At 46.5% G+C, this 15,635-nt stretch overlaps 1 protein-coding gene across 1 annotated transcript in view; it reads left to right on the forward strand.

Moving 5' to 3' along the window:
* Positions 1-15,635, forward strand: part of LOC142243710 (uncharacterized) — a 133,662-nt gene that overhangs the window by 49,523 nt on the left and 68,504 nt on the right. The window contains exon 3 of the mRNA XM_075315887.1: positions 13,148-15,253. Coding sequence (XP_075172002.1) covers positions 13,148-15,253 — 2,106 coding nt within the window. The remainder of the gene's footprint in view (positions 1-13,147; positions 15,254-15,635) is intronic.

Raw genomic sequence — 15,635 nt, forward strand, 5'->3', positions numbered from 1 at the left:
TATGAGAAGACCATAAAGTCTCATCCGTGACCTCTTTGTTATCATTGAACTAAAAAAAAAAAAATCAGAAAGGCTTGCTGCTATCTCCTCCACTACATACTGTTTAGATAAATAATTTACGCGCCACCTCTGACCATGTGATTAATCCAAGAGACGCCTCGACACAATTGGAGATTAAGCTGCTATCTACCAAGAAATAGTCTAACCTGCCGTACGACAAAAATCTAACCGAAAACAAGTGTAATCCCTTTCTTGTGCATGTGTATATCCAGGTGTGTTGACGATGGTGTTCACACATCACAGAACTCTTCTTCTTCCTAGGGGAGGCAGAAGTAGAACAATCCAAGCGTTTCGACATTGGCAAATTAAAATCTGTCCACAAATAATTTTTTGTCCCACTGACACATTAGAAAATCATTGCAGAAACTTCCGAAGGAAGCTAAGTTGGGACCTGTTAGGAGAATAGACAGATGCAAGGGTATACACAACATTATTAAGAGAACACACCCGAATAATAAACCGCCTTTCAGGATCTGAATATTGAGAATGCAAGGAAAATGATAGGCCCAGCTTTCTACTATTCAGACTGATAAAAAAAACAATGAGGGAAAAAACTATAATTTAATCTAACGGAATCAGCTAACAGAAGATGAGATTCCTGAATACAAAGAACATCACACTTAGCCTTTAGCGCCTCCCGCCATAAAATACATATTTTTACAGGCAAATTCAACCCTTGGATATTTAGAGACATAAATTTTATCTCCATATTAACCAATAGGAGAAATAGAACAATACATCACCGAGATGGGAGAGGAAAATAAACTTTTTGAATACAAAAAGTTCCTAGATGTAGTAAGAGAGGCGTAGAGTCTAGATCATGTGAAGTCATTATCCCCCTCTTTTCTTCTGTGGTCAGACCTCATCTGGAACACTGCGTCCAGTTCTGGACATCACATTTAAAACAAGATGGCGAAAACAAGCAAATTGAGAGGAAAGCTACCAGCATCGTGAGCGAACTGCAAAGTGTCCAACGAAGAACAGTTAAAGGATGTGGGAATGTTGAGCTTCCAAAAAAGAAAGCTAAGAGGACACTTGATAGCAGTGTACAAGTATCTGAAGGGCTGTCACATTGTAGAGAGATCATCCTTCTTCTCATGTGCACAGAAGATGATGTAGATTAGATATTAGAAAAAATGTCTTGACAGTGAGATCAATGAGTGGAATAGGCGGCCACGAGAGGTGATGAGGTCTCCTTCAATGGAAGTCTTCAAACAGAGGATGGATGGATTTCTGGCTGAGATGGTTTTGTGAATCCTGCATTGAGCAGGAGGTTGGACATAATGACCCTGAAGGTCCCTTCCAACTGGAACATTCTATGAATTGCTGGAATCGGTAGCGGACGTCATGTTGCATTTGGAGAGACTCTGATGTACATAAACAGTGGACAAGTGACCCCATTTTGGAAACTTCACCCCTCAAGGAATTTATCTTGAAGTGTGGTAAGCACCTTGAACTTACAGGTGCTATACAAAATCTTACAACATAGAACCGTGAAAATTAAATAAATGCCACAACAATGTTGCTGTAGCCCCACATTTTTTTATTTTCACAAGCATGTCAAGAAAAAAATGGATCTCAAAATTTGTGTGACCCTATATTGAAATAGATTTTTGATTTTCCTGGTATGTGAGTTTTATAATGTGATATATGCGAGCAGGGGCTGGCTGGCACAATTTAGCCCGGGGGGCAATCACAAAGCAGTGGCCCTCAAGCTGCGGCAGCCCACCATTGGACTGTTCATCTCTGGCCGCTGCATTAAAGCAGCAGTGGTAACAGGCTGGTATATATATATATATATATATATATATATATATATATATAATACATATATGAACAGAGCCACGTTTACTGCGTACATAGATACTGCAACAGAGCCAAGATGGCTACATAGATACATGAACTGAAGCAAGCTTGTGAGAGCAGAACCGAGATATGGGAACAGAGCCGCACTTACTACAGAGATATGAGAGCAGAACCGAGCTTACTACAGAGATAAGGGTGCAGAACTGAGCTTACTACAGAGATATAGGAGCAGAACCAAGCTTGCTACAGAGATATGGGAGCAGAACCGAGCTTACTACAGAGATATCTGAGCAGAACCAAGCTTACTATAGAGATATGGGTGCAGAACCGAGCTTACTAGAGCTATGGGAGCAGAATCCAGCTTACTACAGAGATATGGGAGCAGAACCGAGCTTACTACAGAGATATGGGAGCAGAACCGAGCTTACTACAGAGATAAGGGAGCAGAACCGAGCTTACTACAGAGATATGGGAGCAAAATCCAGCTTACTACAGAGATAAGGGAGCAGAACCGAGCTTACTACAGAGATATGGGAGCAGAATCCAGCTTACTACAGAGATAAGGGAGCAGAATCGAGCTTACTACAGAGATATGGTAGCAGAATCCAGCTTACTACAGAGATAAGGGAGCAGAACCGAGCTTACTACAGAGATATGGGAGCAGAATCCAGCTTACTAGAGAGATAAGGGAGCAGAACAAAGCTTACTGCAGAGATATGGGAGCAGAACTGAGCTTACTATGGAGGTATGAGAGCAGAACCAAGCTTACTACATAGATACGGGAACAGAACCGAGCTTAGTGTATCAATACAGGGTAACAATCTAACTTACTTAGACATCTACATAGAAACAGCAACAGAACCAAGCCACCTACATACATATGGGAACAGAACAATCTTACTGCATACACATAGTACCATAACTAAGCTTACTGGTCAAACATGGTACCGTAACTAAGCTTACTACTTAAATATGGCACCATAACTAAGCTTACTATATAGATCTGGGAGCAAAACCATGCTTACTGCATAGACACAGTACCATAACCCAGCTAACTGCCTATACAACAAATACAAAGCTTCTCCTATATTTTCAATGTTAAACACGTACAGCAAACTGATGGTATATGGACTATACACTGATGCCATCCGTGTGCTGTACGTATTTTTCACGGCCCCATAGTCTTCTATTGACCATTGTAATCTGTGCTGCAGGAAAAAAACAGACATCGCTATGTTCATCACATGGACACACGGTCTATGTAAATACACAGACATGTGAGCAGCACAATAGGCTATAATGGGTATATGTGGTAAAAAAAACAGATACAACACGTACCAGAAGCACGGACATGTGAAGGAGGCCTAAGGTGACATAGTTACGTCACAGTGCAGGAAGGGGTTAATTTCACTTGTCTTTTCATAAACACAGAAAGACAAATTAAAGGGAACCTGTCAGCAGAAATTTCGACTAAAATCTAACAGATTCCCCCTCTGCAGCTCCTTGGCTGCATTCTAGAAAGGTCCCTGTTATTATAGTGCCCCCTTTCTGACCCAAAAAAAGAGTTTATATCGAGGTACCTTTTTGGCTTCTGAATCTCTAAATGTGTCACGGGGGCGGGCTGCCTGATGGCCGTTATTCTGCCCCCTGTTCCTGTATGCCGCCCCCATCGCCGATTTCTATACTTCTGGACGCCGCCCACTGCTCCAGCCATCCCCGCGCATGCCCAGTGCTCATCTCTCGTGGATGAGCACTGTGCCCAGCGTCACCGCTAGTGACGTGCACGCAGGGTTTAGATTATGGGCGGTGCTGTGATGTTAATTACCAAGCAACCGCCCATAATCGCGGGACCGCGCATTCCCCCTCGGCCTGCTTTCTGCGCAAGCGCGCTGCAGCTGAACTCACGTCACCTCCTTCCCATCTTGCCCTGAGGCAGGAAATAGATGGGAGGAGCGCGGAGCAGTGACTACACCGATCAGGAGGAGTTCAGCTGCAGCGCGCTTGCGCAGAAAGAAGCAGGCCGAGGGGGAATGCGCGGTCCCGCGATTATGGGCGGTTGCTTGGTAATTAACATCACAGCACCGCCCATAATCTAAACCCTGCGTGCACGTCACCAGCGGTGACACTGGGCACAGTGCTCATCCACGAGAGATGAGCACTGGGCATGCGCGGGGATGGCTGGAGCAGTGGGCGGCGTCCAGAAGTATAGAAATCGGCGATGGGGGCGGCATACAGGACCAGGGGGCAGAATAACGGCCATCAGGCAGCCCGCCCCCGTGACACATTTAGAGATTCAGAAGCCAAAAAGGTACCTCGATATAAACTCTTTTTTTGGGTCAGAAAGGGGGCCCAATAATAACAGGGACCTTTCTAGAATGCAGCCCAGGAGCTGCAGAGGGGGAACCTGTCAGCAGAAATTTCGACTAAAACCTGACAGGTTCCCTTTAAAGTCCCTAACACATATATGAACGGGCTCGTGCCCACAATCAGTGTCAGCAGCGTTTTGGACGCAGAGTGTTTTTACTGCGTCCAAAATGCTGCATTGTACAGCACAGGTACAGTGCATGGATTTATAGAAATCTCCGGCTCCCTGGGCTTCCTTTAGATGCTCCATAAACTGACCTGTGGTGCGAGTTTCTGAGCTGCAGCTTGTGAATTTATTCTAAGAGATGCTAGTACTCTGAGTGGGAGAATACAGCGAATATTCACTGTGTCAGTCACCCTGATGGTATACACGGACAGCGCGTCTCCACTAGAGAAAGCACCCTGCGTCCAGACCGGGAGGAAGCCTGATGGTGGACACTCACTCTTAAAGATAAGATATAAGATACAAATGTTTTACACATACACCAAAACACTATAAGGATATGTGACCACGGTCCAGACATGCTGCGTCCTGGAGGCAGCGTGTCCTCTCCTGTAGGGCAGCGAGTGGTCTCCAAAGGGTCTGCAGCTGCCTGTGCCCACAGTCAGGGTTCAGGCCGCTGTGGTCGTTTTCTCTGTTCTCCCTGTGGAGAACACTTGCGTCTCCGCAGCAATAAATTGACATGCTGCGGCTCGGGGATCCACGCCACAGGTCAGTTTTCGCTGTGGGCTGTACACGCACCGTGGGCATGGGATTTTTAGAAATCCATCCACTGAGCTTGTATTGCACAATGCAGCATTTTGGATGGAGCGAAAACACTCTGTATCCACAAGGCTGTGAACCCTGATCATGGTTACATACCCTTACATACACACATCATACACACATACATTCAAACACGGACATGTAAACATACAGTGCAGACACGCACACCCATACGGCGTACAGACATGCACACCCACACGGCGTACAGACACGCACACCCACACGGCGTACAGACACGCACACCCACACGGCGTACAGACACGCACACCCACACGGCGTACAGACACGCACACCCATACGGCGTACAGACATGCACACCCACACGGCGTACAGACACGCACACCCACACGGCGTACAGACACGCACACCCACACGGCGTACAGACACGCACACCCACACGGCGTACAGACACGCACACCCACACGGCGTACAGACACACGCACACCCACACGGCGTACAGACACACGCACACCCACACGGCGTACAGACACGCACACCCACACGGCGTACTGGCATGTACACAGATTTATTCACATTAAGCAGATACATATTTGAAGACAATCACAAACATAAACATACACATACATAAATAGACATAATCCTATACATACAGACATGCAAACATACTGGGGGGCTTTACTTTTCATGATTGAGGACAACACTTCTCTGGTCTCCTGTGTGGCCCACAGACTTGTTTGATTCTCCTCTTCGGTGGGGAGGCAGTGTGCGTTGCCACCAGGAATTCCAGGGCCCCATATTGGCAATATTTTCAGGCCCCTTAAGACTCCGCCCAGGTTCCACCCCAGCTCCACCTTCACCCCTCAAACCTTCCATATTACCACCGCCATTCTTGGAAAAACTCCACTTCCATCTTTGTCCTCCTTCTGAAGTCGGGATGCATGACACTTCTTACGTCATGCATACGTGCCGACATTGAGGTCCTGCGCAGGCGCACTTTGATCTGCCCTGCCCTAAGCAGATCAAAGAATTGTAGTGCGCCTGTGCAGGACCCCAATGCCGGCGCATGTGCATGACGTAGGAGGTGTCATGCACCCCGACTTCAGAAGAAGGAGGACAAAGATGGCCGAAAGGAGAGGCGCCGCACCCGGAGAACGGAGCCACCCCTTTGACCAGTCTGCATCGTACCGACTGTTTAGGTAAGTATCAGTGTTTTTTTATGTTCTACACAGCGGCCTGTGCCCTTATATACAGCATGTTAGAATGCTGTATATAAGAGCCCACTGGTAGTGGCCGCAGCTTATACTCGCCAAATCTGGTGACAGGTTCCCTTTAACGGCTGTTCGGCTCAGCTATGCAGCGCAGTCGTCATTTTGACAGCCTGAAAAAAGCTGCATGCACCGTGTTTTTGGGTTATCAAAATGACAAACCCTGATGGAATCATCAGCCATATGCATATTTATAGATATAATAGAGTATACAGGCTATATATACTGTATATAATATAGAGGCTGCTGGCTGCATATACAGAGGGTACGGAAAGTATTCTTGTTTAATAAATTTGCAAAATGTCTACCTTTCTGTTTTATTTCTGTCAGGATGGATGGGGGATGGGGGATGGGGAGCAGAGTGTACATTATTGAGAATTTACCAAATGGCTGCAATGAAATAAAGAGGGAAAAATGTAAAGGGGTGTGAGTACTTTCCATAGTCACTGTATATAATATGGGGGCTGTATATTGTGTATACACAGCACTATACTGTGCACACACATCCACACTATATATAGTATATACAGACATAATGCAGACTATTCTGCTCCTGTATATACAGTATGCTGCTGTGTATGAGCCGAGAGACAGACACAGATTATACTCACGAGCCATGGCGGGTCCGACACTGAAGACAAGGTTCAGATGGAGTCCCGGTGCTCGGTGGTGATTGGAGGATACTCTCTCCTCGCGGTGACATCCTTCATCTTCCGGTACGGTCCTGTTTGTACTGCGCACAGCAGCCTCTTTAGCGCATGCACAGAACAAACGTCACAATAATGATCAGAGGAATAGAGGGCGGCCGGCAGCGTCACACGTCACTGATGAGGTCATACACGGCCGGCAGCGTCAGACGTCACTGATGAGGTCATACACGGCCGGCAGCGTCAGACGTCACTGATGAGGTCATACACGGCCGGCAGCGTCAGACGTCACTGATGAGGTCATACACGGCCGGCAGCGTCAGACGTCATTGATGAGGTCATACACGGCTGGCAGCGTCACACGTCACTGATGAGGTCATACACGGCCGGCAGCGTCAGACGTCACTGACGAGGTCATACACGGCCGGCAGCGTCAGACGTCACTGACGAGGTCATACACGGCCGGCAGCGTCAGACGTCACTGATGAGGTCATACACGGCCGGCAGCGTCAGACGTCACTGATGAGGTCATACACGGCCGGCAGCGTCAGACGTCACTGATGAGGTCATACACGGCCGGCAGCGTCAGACGTCATTGATGAGGTCATACACGGCTGGCAGCGTCACACGTCACTGATGAGGTCATACACGGCCGGCAGCGTCAGACGTCACTGACGAGGTCATACACGGCCGGCAGCGTCAGACGTCACTGACGAGGTCATACACGGCCGGCAGCGTCAGACGTCACTGACGAGGTCATACACGGCCGGCAGCGTCAGACGTCACTGACGAGGTCATACACGGCCGGCAGCGTCAGACGTCACTGACGAGGTCATACACGGCCGGCAGCGTCAGACGTCACTGATGAGGTCATACACGGCCGGCAGCGTCAGACGTCACTGATGAGGTCATACACGGCCGGCAGCGTCAGACGTCACTGATGAGGTCATACACGGCCGGCAGCGTCAGACGTCACTGATGAGGTCATACATGGTCGGCCCCCTCTTCGGTGGCCATACTTTTAAGTAGCTGTGGCTATGGCTGGGGCCCCAGGGCTTAATAAAGCTAAGCGCCATATTTTTTGGACGCTCTTTATTGTAAGACGTACCCCAGGTTTACACAGCAAAAAACAAAACAAAAAACAAACATTTTTTCTATTAAAACATCGCTGGCGGTGTAAAGGCGAGGGGTCATTATTACTAACTTTAAATGTAGTAGGGTAGAATAGCGAGGTAATAAATTTATAGTTAGTGTCTTTCTGCAGTGTATATATTATACACACACGGCTCCGCTACAATCCCTCAGCCACACACTGCTCTGCCACAGACACACACTGCTCTGCCACAGGCCCTCAGCCACACACTGCTCTGCCACAGGCCCTCAGCCACACACTGCTCTGCCACAGACTCACACTGCTCTGCCACAGACACACACTGCTCTGCCACAGACACACACTGCTCTGCTACAGACCCTCAGCCACACACTGCTCTGCCAGACACACACTGCTCTGCTACAGACCCTCAGCCACACACTGCTCTGCCAGACACACACTGCTCTGCCACAGGCCCTCAGCCACACACTGCTCTGCCACAGGCCCTCAGCCACACACTGCTCTGCCACAGACTCACACTGCTCTGCCACAGACACACACTGCTCTGCCACAGGCCCTCAGCCACACACTGCTCTGCCACAGGCCCTCAGCCACACACTGCTCTGCCACAGGCCCTCAGCCACACACTGCTCTGCCACAGACTCACACTGCTCTGCCACAGACACACACTGCTCTGCCACAGACACACACTGCTCTGCTACAGACCCTCAGCCACACACTGCTCTGCCAGACACACACTGCTCTGCTACAGACCCTCAGCCACACACTGCTCTGCCAGACACACACTGCTCTGCCACAGGCCCTCAGCCACACACTGCTCTGCCACAGGCCCTCAGCCACACACTGCTCTGCCACAGACTCACACTGCTCTGCCACAGACACACACTGCTCTGCCACAGACACACACTGCTCTGCTACAGACCCTCAGCCACACACTGCTCTGCCAGACACACACTGCTCTGCTACAGACCCTCAGCCACACACTGCTCTGCCAGACACACACTGCTCTGCTACAGACACACACTGCTCTGCTACAGACCCTCAGACACACACTGCTCTGCCACAGACCCTCAGACACACACTGCTCTGCTACAGACCCTCAGCCACACACTGCTCTGCCAGACACACACTGCTCTGCTACAGACACACACTGCTCTGCTACAGACCCTCAGACACACACTGCTCTGCCACACCCTCAGACACACACTGCTCTGCCACAGACACACACTGCTCTGCTACAGACCCTCAGCCATACATTGCTCTGCCACAGACACACACTGCTCTGCTACAAGCCCTCAGCCACACACTGCTCTGCTACAGGCCCTCAGCCACACACTGCTCTGCTACAGACCCTCAGCCACACATTGCTCTGCCACAGACACACACTGCTCTGCTACAAGCCCTCAGCCACAAACGTCTCTGCCACAGACACACACTGCTCTGCTACAGGCCCTCAGCCACAAACGTCTCTGCCACAGACACACACTGCTCTGCTACAGGCCCTCAGCCACACACTGCAACAGACCCTCAGCCACACACGGCTCTGCCACAGACACACACGGCTCTGCTACAGGCCCTCAGCCACAAACGTCTCTGCCACAGACACACACTGCTCTGCTACAGGCCCTCAGCCACACACTGCAACAGACCCTCAGCCACACACGGCTCTGCCACAGACACACACGGCTCTGCTACAGGCCCTCAGCCACACACAGCTCTGCCACAGGCACCCGAGACACACACGGCTCTGCTACAGGCCCTAAACCAGACACTGCTCTGTCACAAACACACACTGCTCTGCTACAGGCCCTCATCCACACACGGCTCTGCCACAGACACACACGGCTCTGCTACAGGCCCTCAGCCACACACGGCTCTGCCACATACACACACGGCTCTGCTACAGGCCCTCAGCCACACACGGCTCCGCCACATGCTCTCAGCCACACATGGCTCTGCTACAGGCCCTCAGCCGCACACGGCTCTGCTACAGGCCTATAGACATACATGGCTCTGCTGCATTCAAATATAAACACACACACACAGCTCTACTACATGCATATATACAAACACATTGCCCTACTGCATGCACCTATATACACAGCTCTAATACATGCACCTATTAACAAACACAACTCTGTTAAATGCTGCACATAGACACACAGCCCTACAAAAGGCACATTTTCTTACACACATTATACATTACCACATCTTGCAATACAAGGAGAACATGAGCAAAAATTGCTAGGAAAATAGACCAATTAAATTATGAATATTTTTAATTTATTTTTCTTTTTCAACGTGCCAAGTGCAATAAATAAATATTCATTTACAAAATCTCTTTAGTACATCATCAAAAAGGATAGGAAATGGGGATGATGATATTAGGTTCACATATAAACCACTGGTAAACATATAATGCTGAGCGACCTGATTATTGTAAATTGTTTAAAGAATGAACATGGCCCACAAAAAGGTTCTTTTATATATACCAAACCGTAGGGAAAGATTGTCCCATATCAGAAACAACGGACCAGAGGTGCAAACAAAAAAGGTGTATGGAAGAAAAGGTAGCAGGGGAATTGCAAAACTACAAAGGTTACAACAGCATAACCATGGACAAAAGGTGAAAAAACGCCCATATAGTGCTGAACAGCCTTGAATAAGGTTTAAAATAGGAGCCTGGCCCAAGAAAAACTTCTTATATACCAAGTGGTGAGAAAGAATAATTCCATAACATAATAAACGGACCAAAGGAACCAGGAAGAACAAGAAAGGTACATGGAAAAAAACAGGCTTGGAAAACAATTGCAGAACTACAATAGTTAGAGCAGCATTTACCGTGGACACAGGTGGAAGACCTCATCCTGCAGCCCCTGATCTGTGTAGAGCACTGCAGCAGAGCAGACACTGGGAGCTGCACGGAGGCTGCAGCAGTGCAGTTACAGCACCTGCCAGGTCATCGGTCAAGTGATCAGGCACATGACGTGACAGGTCCTGAAATTACTCACTTCACATGCTGAGCTCCAGCAGCCTCCGTTCATCTCCCGGTTAGGCTAGTTTCACACTTGCGCTATTTTGACGCAAACAGAATCCGTCACTAATGTAGTACAGTTCATTTATTTACAGTGGAAGCGCGTTACTATGGCGTGTGTGTCATGCAGTACCCGCTTGTGTCCACACGATGTCGCTCTTCCACTGTAAATAAATGAACTGTACTACATTAGTGACGGATTCCGTTTGCGTCAAAATAGCGCAAGTGTGAGTGGGCCCTTAGTGCAGAGCTGCAGGGGGGAGGGCGGCTTTCTGTGAGCAGCCGAGTCCCACTCTTTGCTTCTGATCACCGTACCCCTACACCAGTAAGGGCAGTAATGCCGATTGCAGCCCTGGCATGACGTCATTACAACGCACGACCACGCACAGTCAACTGCGCGCGGCTGTGTCTCCTGTACTCTATTGCTGCCGGCTGACACGGTCTGCGCCCAGAGAAGTGTCAGTGCAGGCCCCGCGGCATCACAGTACAGGAGACACGGCCGCGCGCAGTTCACTGTGTGCGGCCATGTTTGTGTTATGTAGCACGCGGTCGGCCCTGTACAGAGGCCGGGAGGGCGGCCCGGGGGGCAATTGCCCCCCGGGCCAGCCCGCCCCTGTATGCGAGTTGTGTAGAGTACGTCAGGCTGGCATATGTCCATTATGTAGAATAAATCCAGTTGTGCAATAAATTGGGGTAAGTCATAAATAAATGTATTAGTCCATGCATGAGTGACAGACTTTGAAGCATTCTTTTATACGCAGGCCAGGTTTGTCTCCTTTTTAGCTGGATCTTAGCTGCCCAAATGTGTAGATTTTTTTTTTTTCATCCACATGGAGGCATTTATATTAGGGTACCTATATATAAGAGACCACCTTGCCGTTAAGTATCTAATTTTTTCAAATATTCCTATAGCTGTAATGCTTTACTAGAATTCCCTCATTCAATGTTAGCATATATCAGCTTTTTATAGTGCTGCAGTTTATATTTTTTAATCATTAGAATTGAACAGCTGATCACAGCGATCATAGTTGCGGGGGGCACTGTCCTCTGATCACTGTGTCTGAAGGTTCCCATGATGTAAGTTTACGTCATAGGTTGGGAACCCTTATCTACTCATGGCATAAACATGCGTCAAAGGTTGTGAAGGGGTTACAGGCACAGTGCATGTAGTTCTCAGCACAGGGTTACACTCAGTATTGTGCGTATGAGCGGAGGCCTCGTCTCCTTGTGATGCAGCAGTTTCTCTCTTGGGGTGGTTGGAGCACATATCGCATCACTTTCTATTGGAGACATTGTTACGCACAGTCCAGGTAAAGCCTCGCTGATGGAGGGGCCTTCACGGGTCAGCTCCCTGTGGTGACACTGGCTGTATGGAGTTACCCACAGGTTTAGGCTCTACTGTTGCCTATATCAGGGGGTGACAAGGACAAAGTGGGGTGGGAGTCATGTTGTACTGGTTCCTGCTGGACATGTATAAAGAAACCAGTATAGTGAAAACCTTTGTTCAGCTTTATCTCTCCTGACTATATGAAGTTTCAATCCTTTGGTGAGGCGACTATATGAAGAAAGATGTCCCCTCACCACAGACTGGAATAGTTTTTGGGAGTTTTAGTGCTCCCTTCCTCTCCCTGGACTAAACGGAACTGGTTTGTACCAGCTTACAGGAGGTGTCACCACTGAGCGGGGAGGCTCCTTCCACAGTTTCTATGGCAGCTTGTGGTGAGGAGAATAAATAACATTCATATCCACACATCAGCCAGTAGATGGCAGCAGAGTACACAGCACAATGCACATGTATCAGTCCTCAGTGTCCCCACATACAATGCATTATACATCTCCTAACTCACAGCGGCCATAGTAATTCTGGAGCAGATCTACTTCCGCAGGACAACTGTTTCACTCAGCAGTGGTAGAACGGGAAACTGGATACCACATTGGCCAATTTTATGGACTGAACATTAAAAAATTGAGTGTTTATGCAAAGTGTGCCCCAAGTAATCAGTTAACAATACAGTTTAGGGGGTTTTATTTGTGGGATTTTGTTTTTTATTTTTCCAATATATCTTATATTTAGTTTTATATATTATTTAATATTATATTATTCAAAATTAACATCAGTGTTTTTCTTTACAGATGACTCTACCAGGATCTCTGAAGGACATCTGATATTTTTTGAATTTAAAGCAGATGATTGTAGTATCACACATGGTACATATACACAGTATGCCAACTTCTCAGATATACCCCCAGCCATTCAAAGCAAAGATCGATCATCCAATAATTTTAATGAAGTATTTTCTCCTAACTCATCGCAGACTGTTAAACAAAATAAAAGTCACAAAAGAAATTTTGAAGATAAAAGAAGTCCTACAAGGGAGAAGCCATATTCATGTTCAGAATGTGAGAAATGTTTTTCTAACAAATCAAAACTTAGTAGTCATAAGAGAATTCACACAAGAGAGAAGACATTTTCCTGTTTAGAATGTGAGAAATGTTTTGCTACTAAATCACATCTTAGTAGTCATGAGCGAATTCACACAGGAGAAAAGCCATTTTCATGTTCAGAATGTGGGAAATGTTTTACTGCAAAATCAAATCTTAGTAAGCATGAGAAAATTCACTCAGGGGAGAAGCCATTTTCATGTTTAGAATGTGGGCAATGTTTTACTCAGAAATCCGTTCTTAGTAGTCATGAGAGAATTCACACAGGTGAGAAGCTATTTTCATGTTCAGAATGTGGACAATGTTTTACTCAGAAAACACATCTTAGCAATCATAAGAGAATTCACACAGGCGAGAAACCATTTTCATGTTCAGAATGTGGACAACGTTTTACTAGGAAATCAGTTCTTAGTAGTCATGAGAAAATTCACAGAGGAGAGAAGCCATTTTCATGTTCAGAATGTGGGCAATGTTTTACTCAGAAATCACATCTTAGTAGTCATGAGAGACTTCACACAGGAGACAAACCATTTTCATGTTCAGAATGTGGGCAATGTTTTACTCATAAATCACATCTAAGTAGTCATGAGAGAATACACACAGGAGAGAAGCCATTTTTATGTTCAGAATGTGGAAAATGTTTTACTACGAAATCACATCTTCGTAGTCATGAGAAAATTCACACAGGAGAGAAGCCATTTTCATGTTCAGAATGTGGACAATGTTTTATTAGGAAATCAGATCTTGGTAGTCATGAGAGAATTCACACAGGAGAGAAGCCATTTTCATGTTCAGAATGTGGACAATGTTTTACTACGACATCACATCTTAGTAGTCATGAGAAAATTCACACAGGAGAGAAGCCTTTTTCATGTTCAGAATGTGGACAATGTTTTACTAGGAAATCAAATCTTAATAGTCATGAGAGAATTCACACAGGAGAGAAGCCATTTTCATGTTCAGAATGTGGACAATGTTTTACTAGGAAACCAGATCTTAGTAGTCATGAGAGAATTCACACAGGAGAGAAATCATTTTCATGTTCAGAATGTGGACAACGTTTTACTAGGAAATCAGTTCTTAGTAGTCATGAGAAAATTCACAGGGGAGAGAAGCCATTTTCATGTTCAGAATGTGGGCAATGTTTTACTCAGAAATCATATCTTTGTAGTCATGAGAGACTTCACACAGGAGACAAACCATTTTCATGTTCAGATTGTGGGCAATGTTTTACTCATAAATCACATCTCAGTAATCATGAGAGAATACACACAGGAGAGAAGCCATTTTTATGTTCAGAATGTGGAAAATGTTTTACTCAGAAATCACATCTTAGAACTCATGAGAGAATTCACACAGGAGAGAAGCCATTTTCATGTTCAGAATGTGGACAATGTTTTATTAAGAAATCAGATCTTAGTAGTCATGAGAGAATTCACACAGGAGAGAAGCCATTTTCATGTTCAGAATGTGGACAATGTTTTACTAGGAAATCACATCTTAGTAGTCATGAGAGAATTCACACAGGAGAGAAGCCATTTTCATGTTCAGAATGTGGGAAATGTTTTACTAGTAAATCAGAACTTAGTATTCATGAGAGAATTCACACAGGAGAGAAGCCTTTTTCATGTTCAGAATGTGGAAAATGTTTTACTAGGAAATCACATCTTAGTAGTCATGCGAGAATTCACACAGGAGAGAAGCCATTTTCATGTTCAGAATGTGGACAATGTTTTACTAGGAAATCAGATCTTAGTAGTCATGAGAGACTTCACACAGGAGAAAAGCCATTTTCATGTTCAGAATACGAGAAATGTTTTACCAGTAAATCAGATCTTAGTAGTCATGAGATTCAGACAGGAGAGAAGCCATTTTCATGTTTATAATGTAAGCTGTTTCACAGATAAATCAGGTCTTATTAACCTCTTACCGATATTGGATGTACGTAGTACGTCATGCCTTATGTCAGTATATTCACTGCCGGCTGCCGCGGGCAGCCAGAAGTGAATTCCGCACATGTCAGCTGATTTGAACAGCTGACGTGTGGCTATCAAGCACGAGTGGATCCGCCCTCCACTCGTGCTTGTTAACCCTTTGCACTGCGCTGTCAAAATGTGACAGTGCCGTGTACATCGCAGCCGCGGTAAGCTCTTGGCAACCATTGGCAACTCTTATCTTG

The sequence above is a fragment of the Anomaloglossus baeobatrachus genome, chromosome 6 (genome assembly GCF_048569485.1).
Source record: "Anomaloglossus baeobatrachus isolate aAnoBae1 chromosome 6, aAnoBae1.hap1, whole genome shotgun sequence".
NCBI classification, from domain to species: Eukaryota; Metazoa; Chordata; class Amphibia; order Anura; family Aromobatidae; genus Anomaloglossus; species Anomaloglossus baeobatrachus.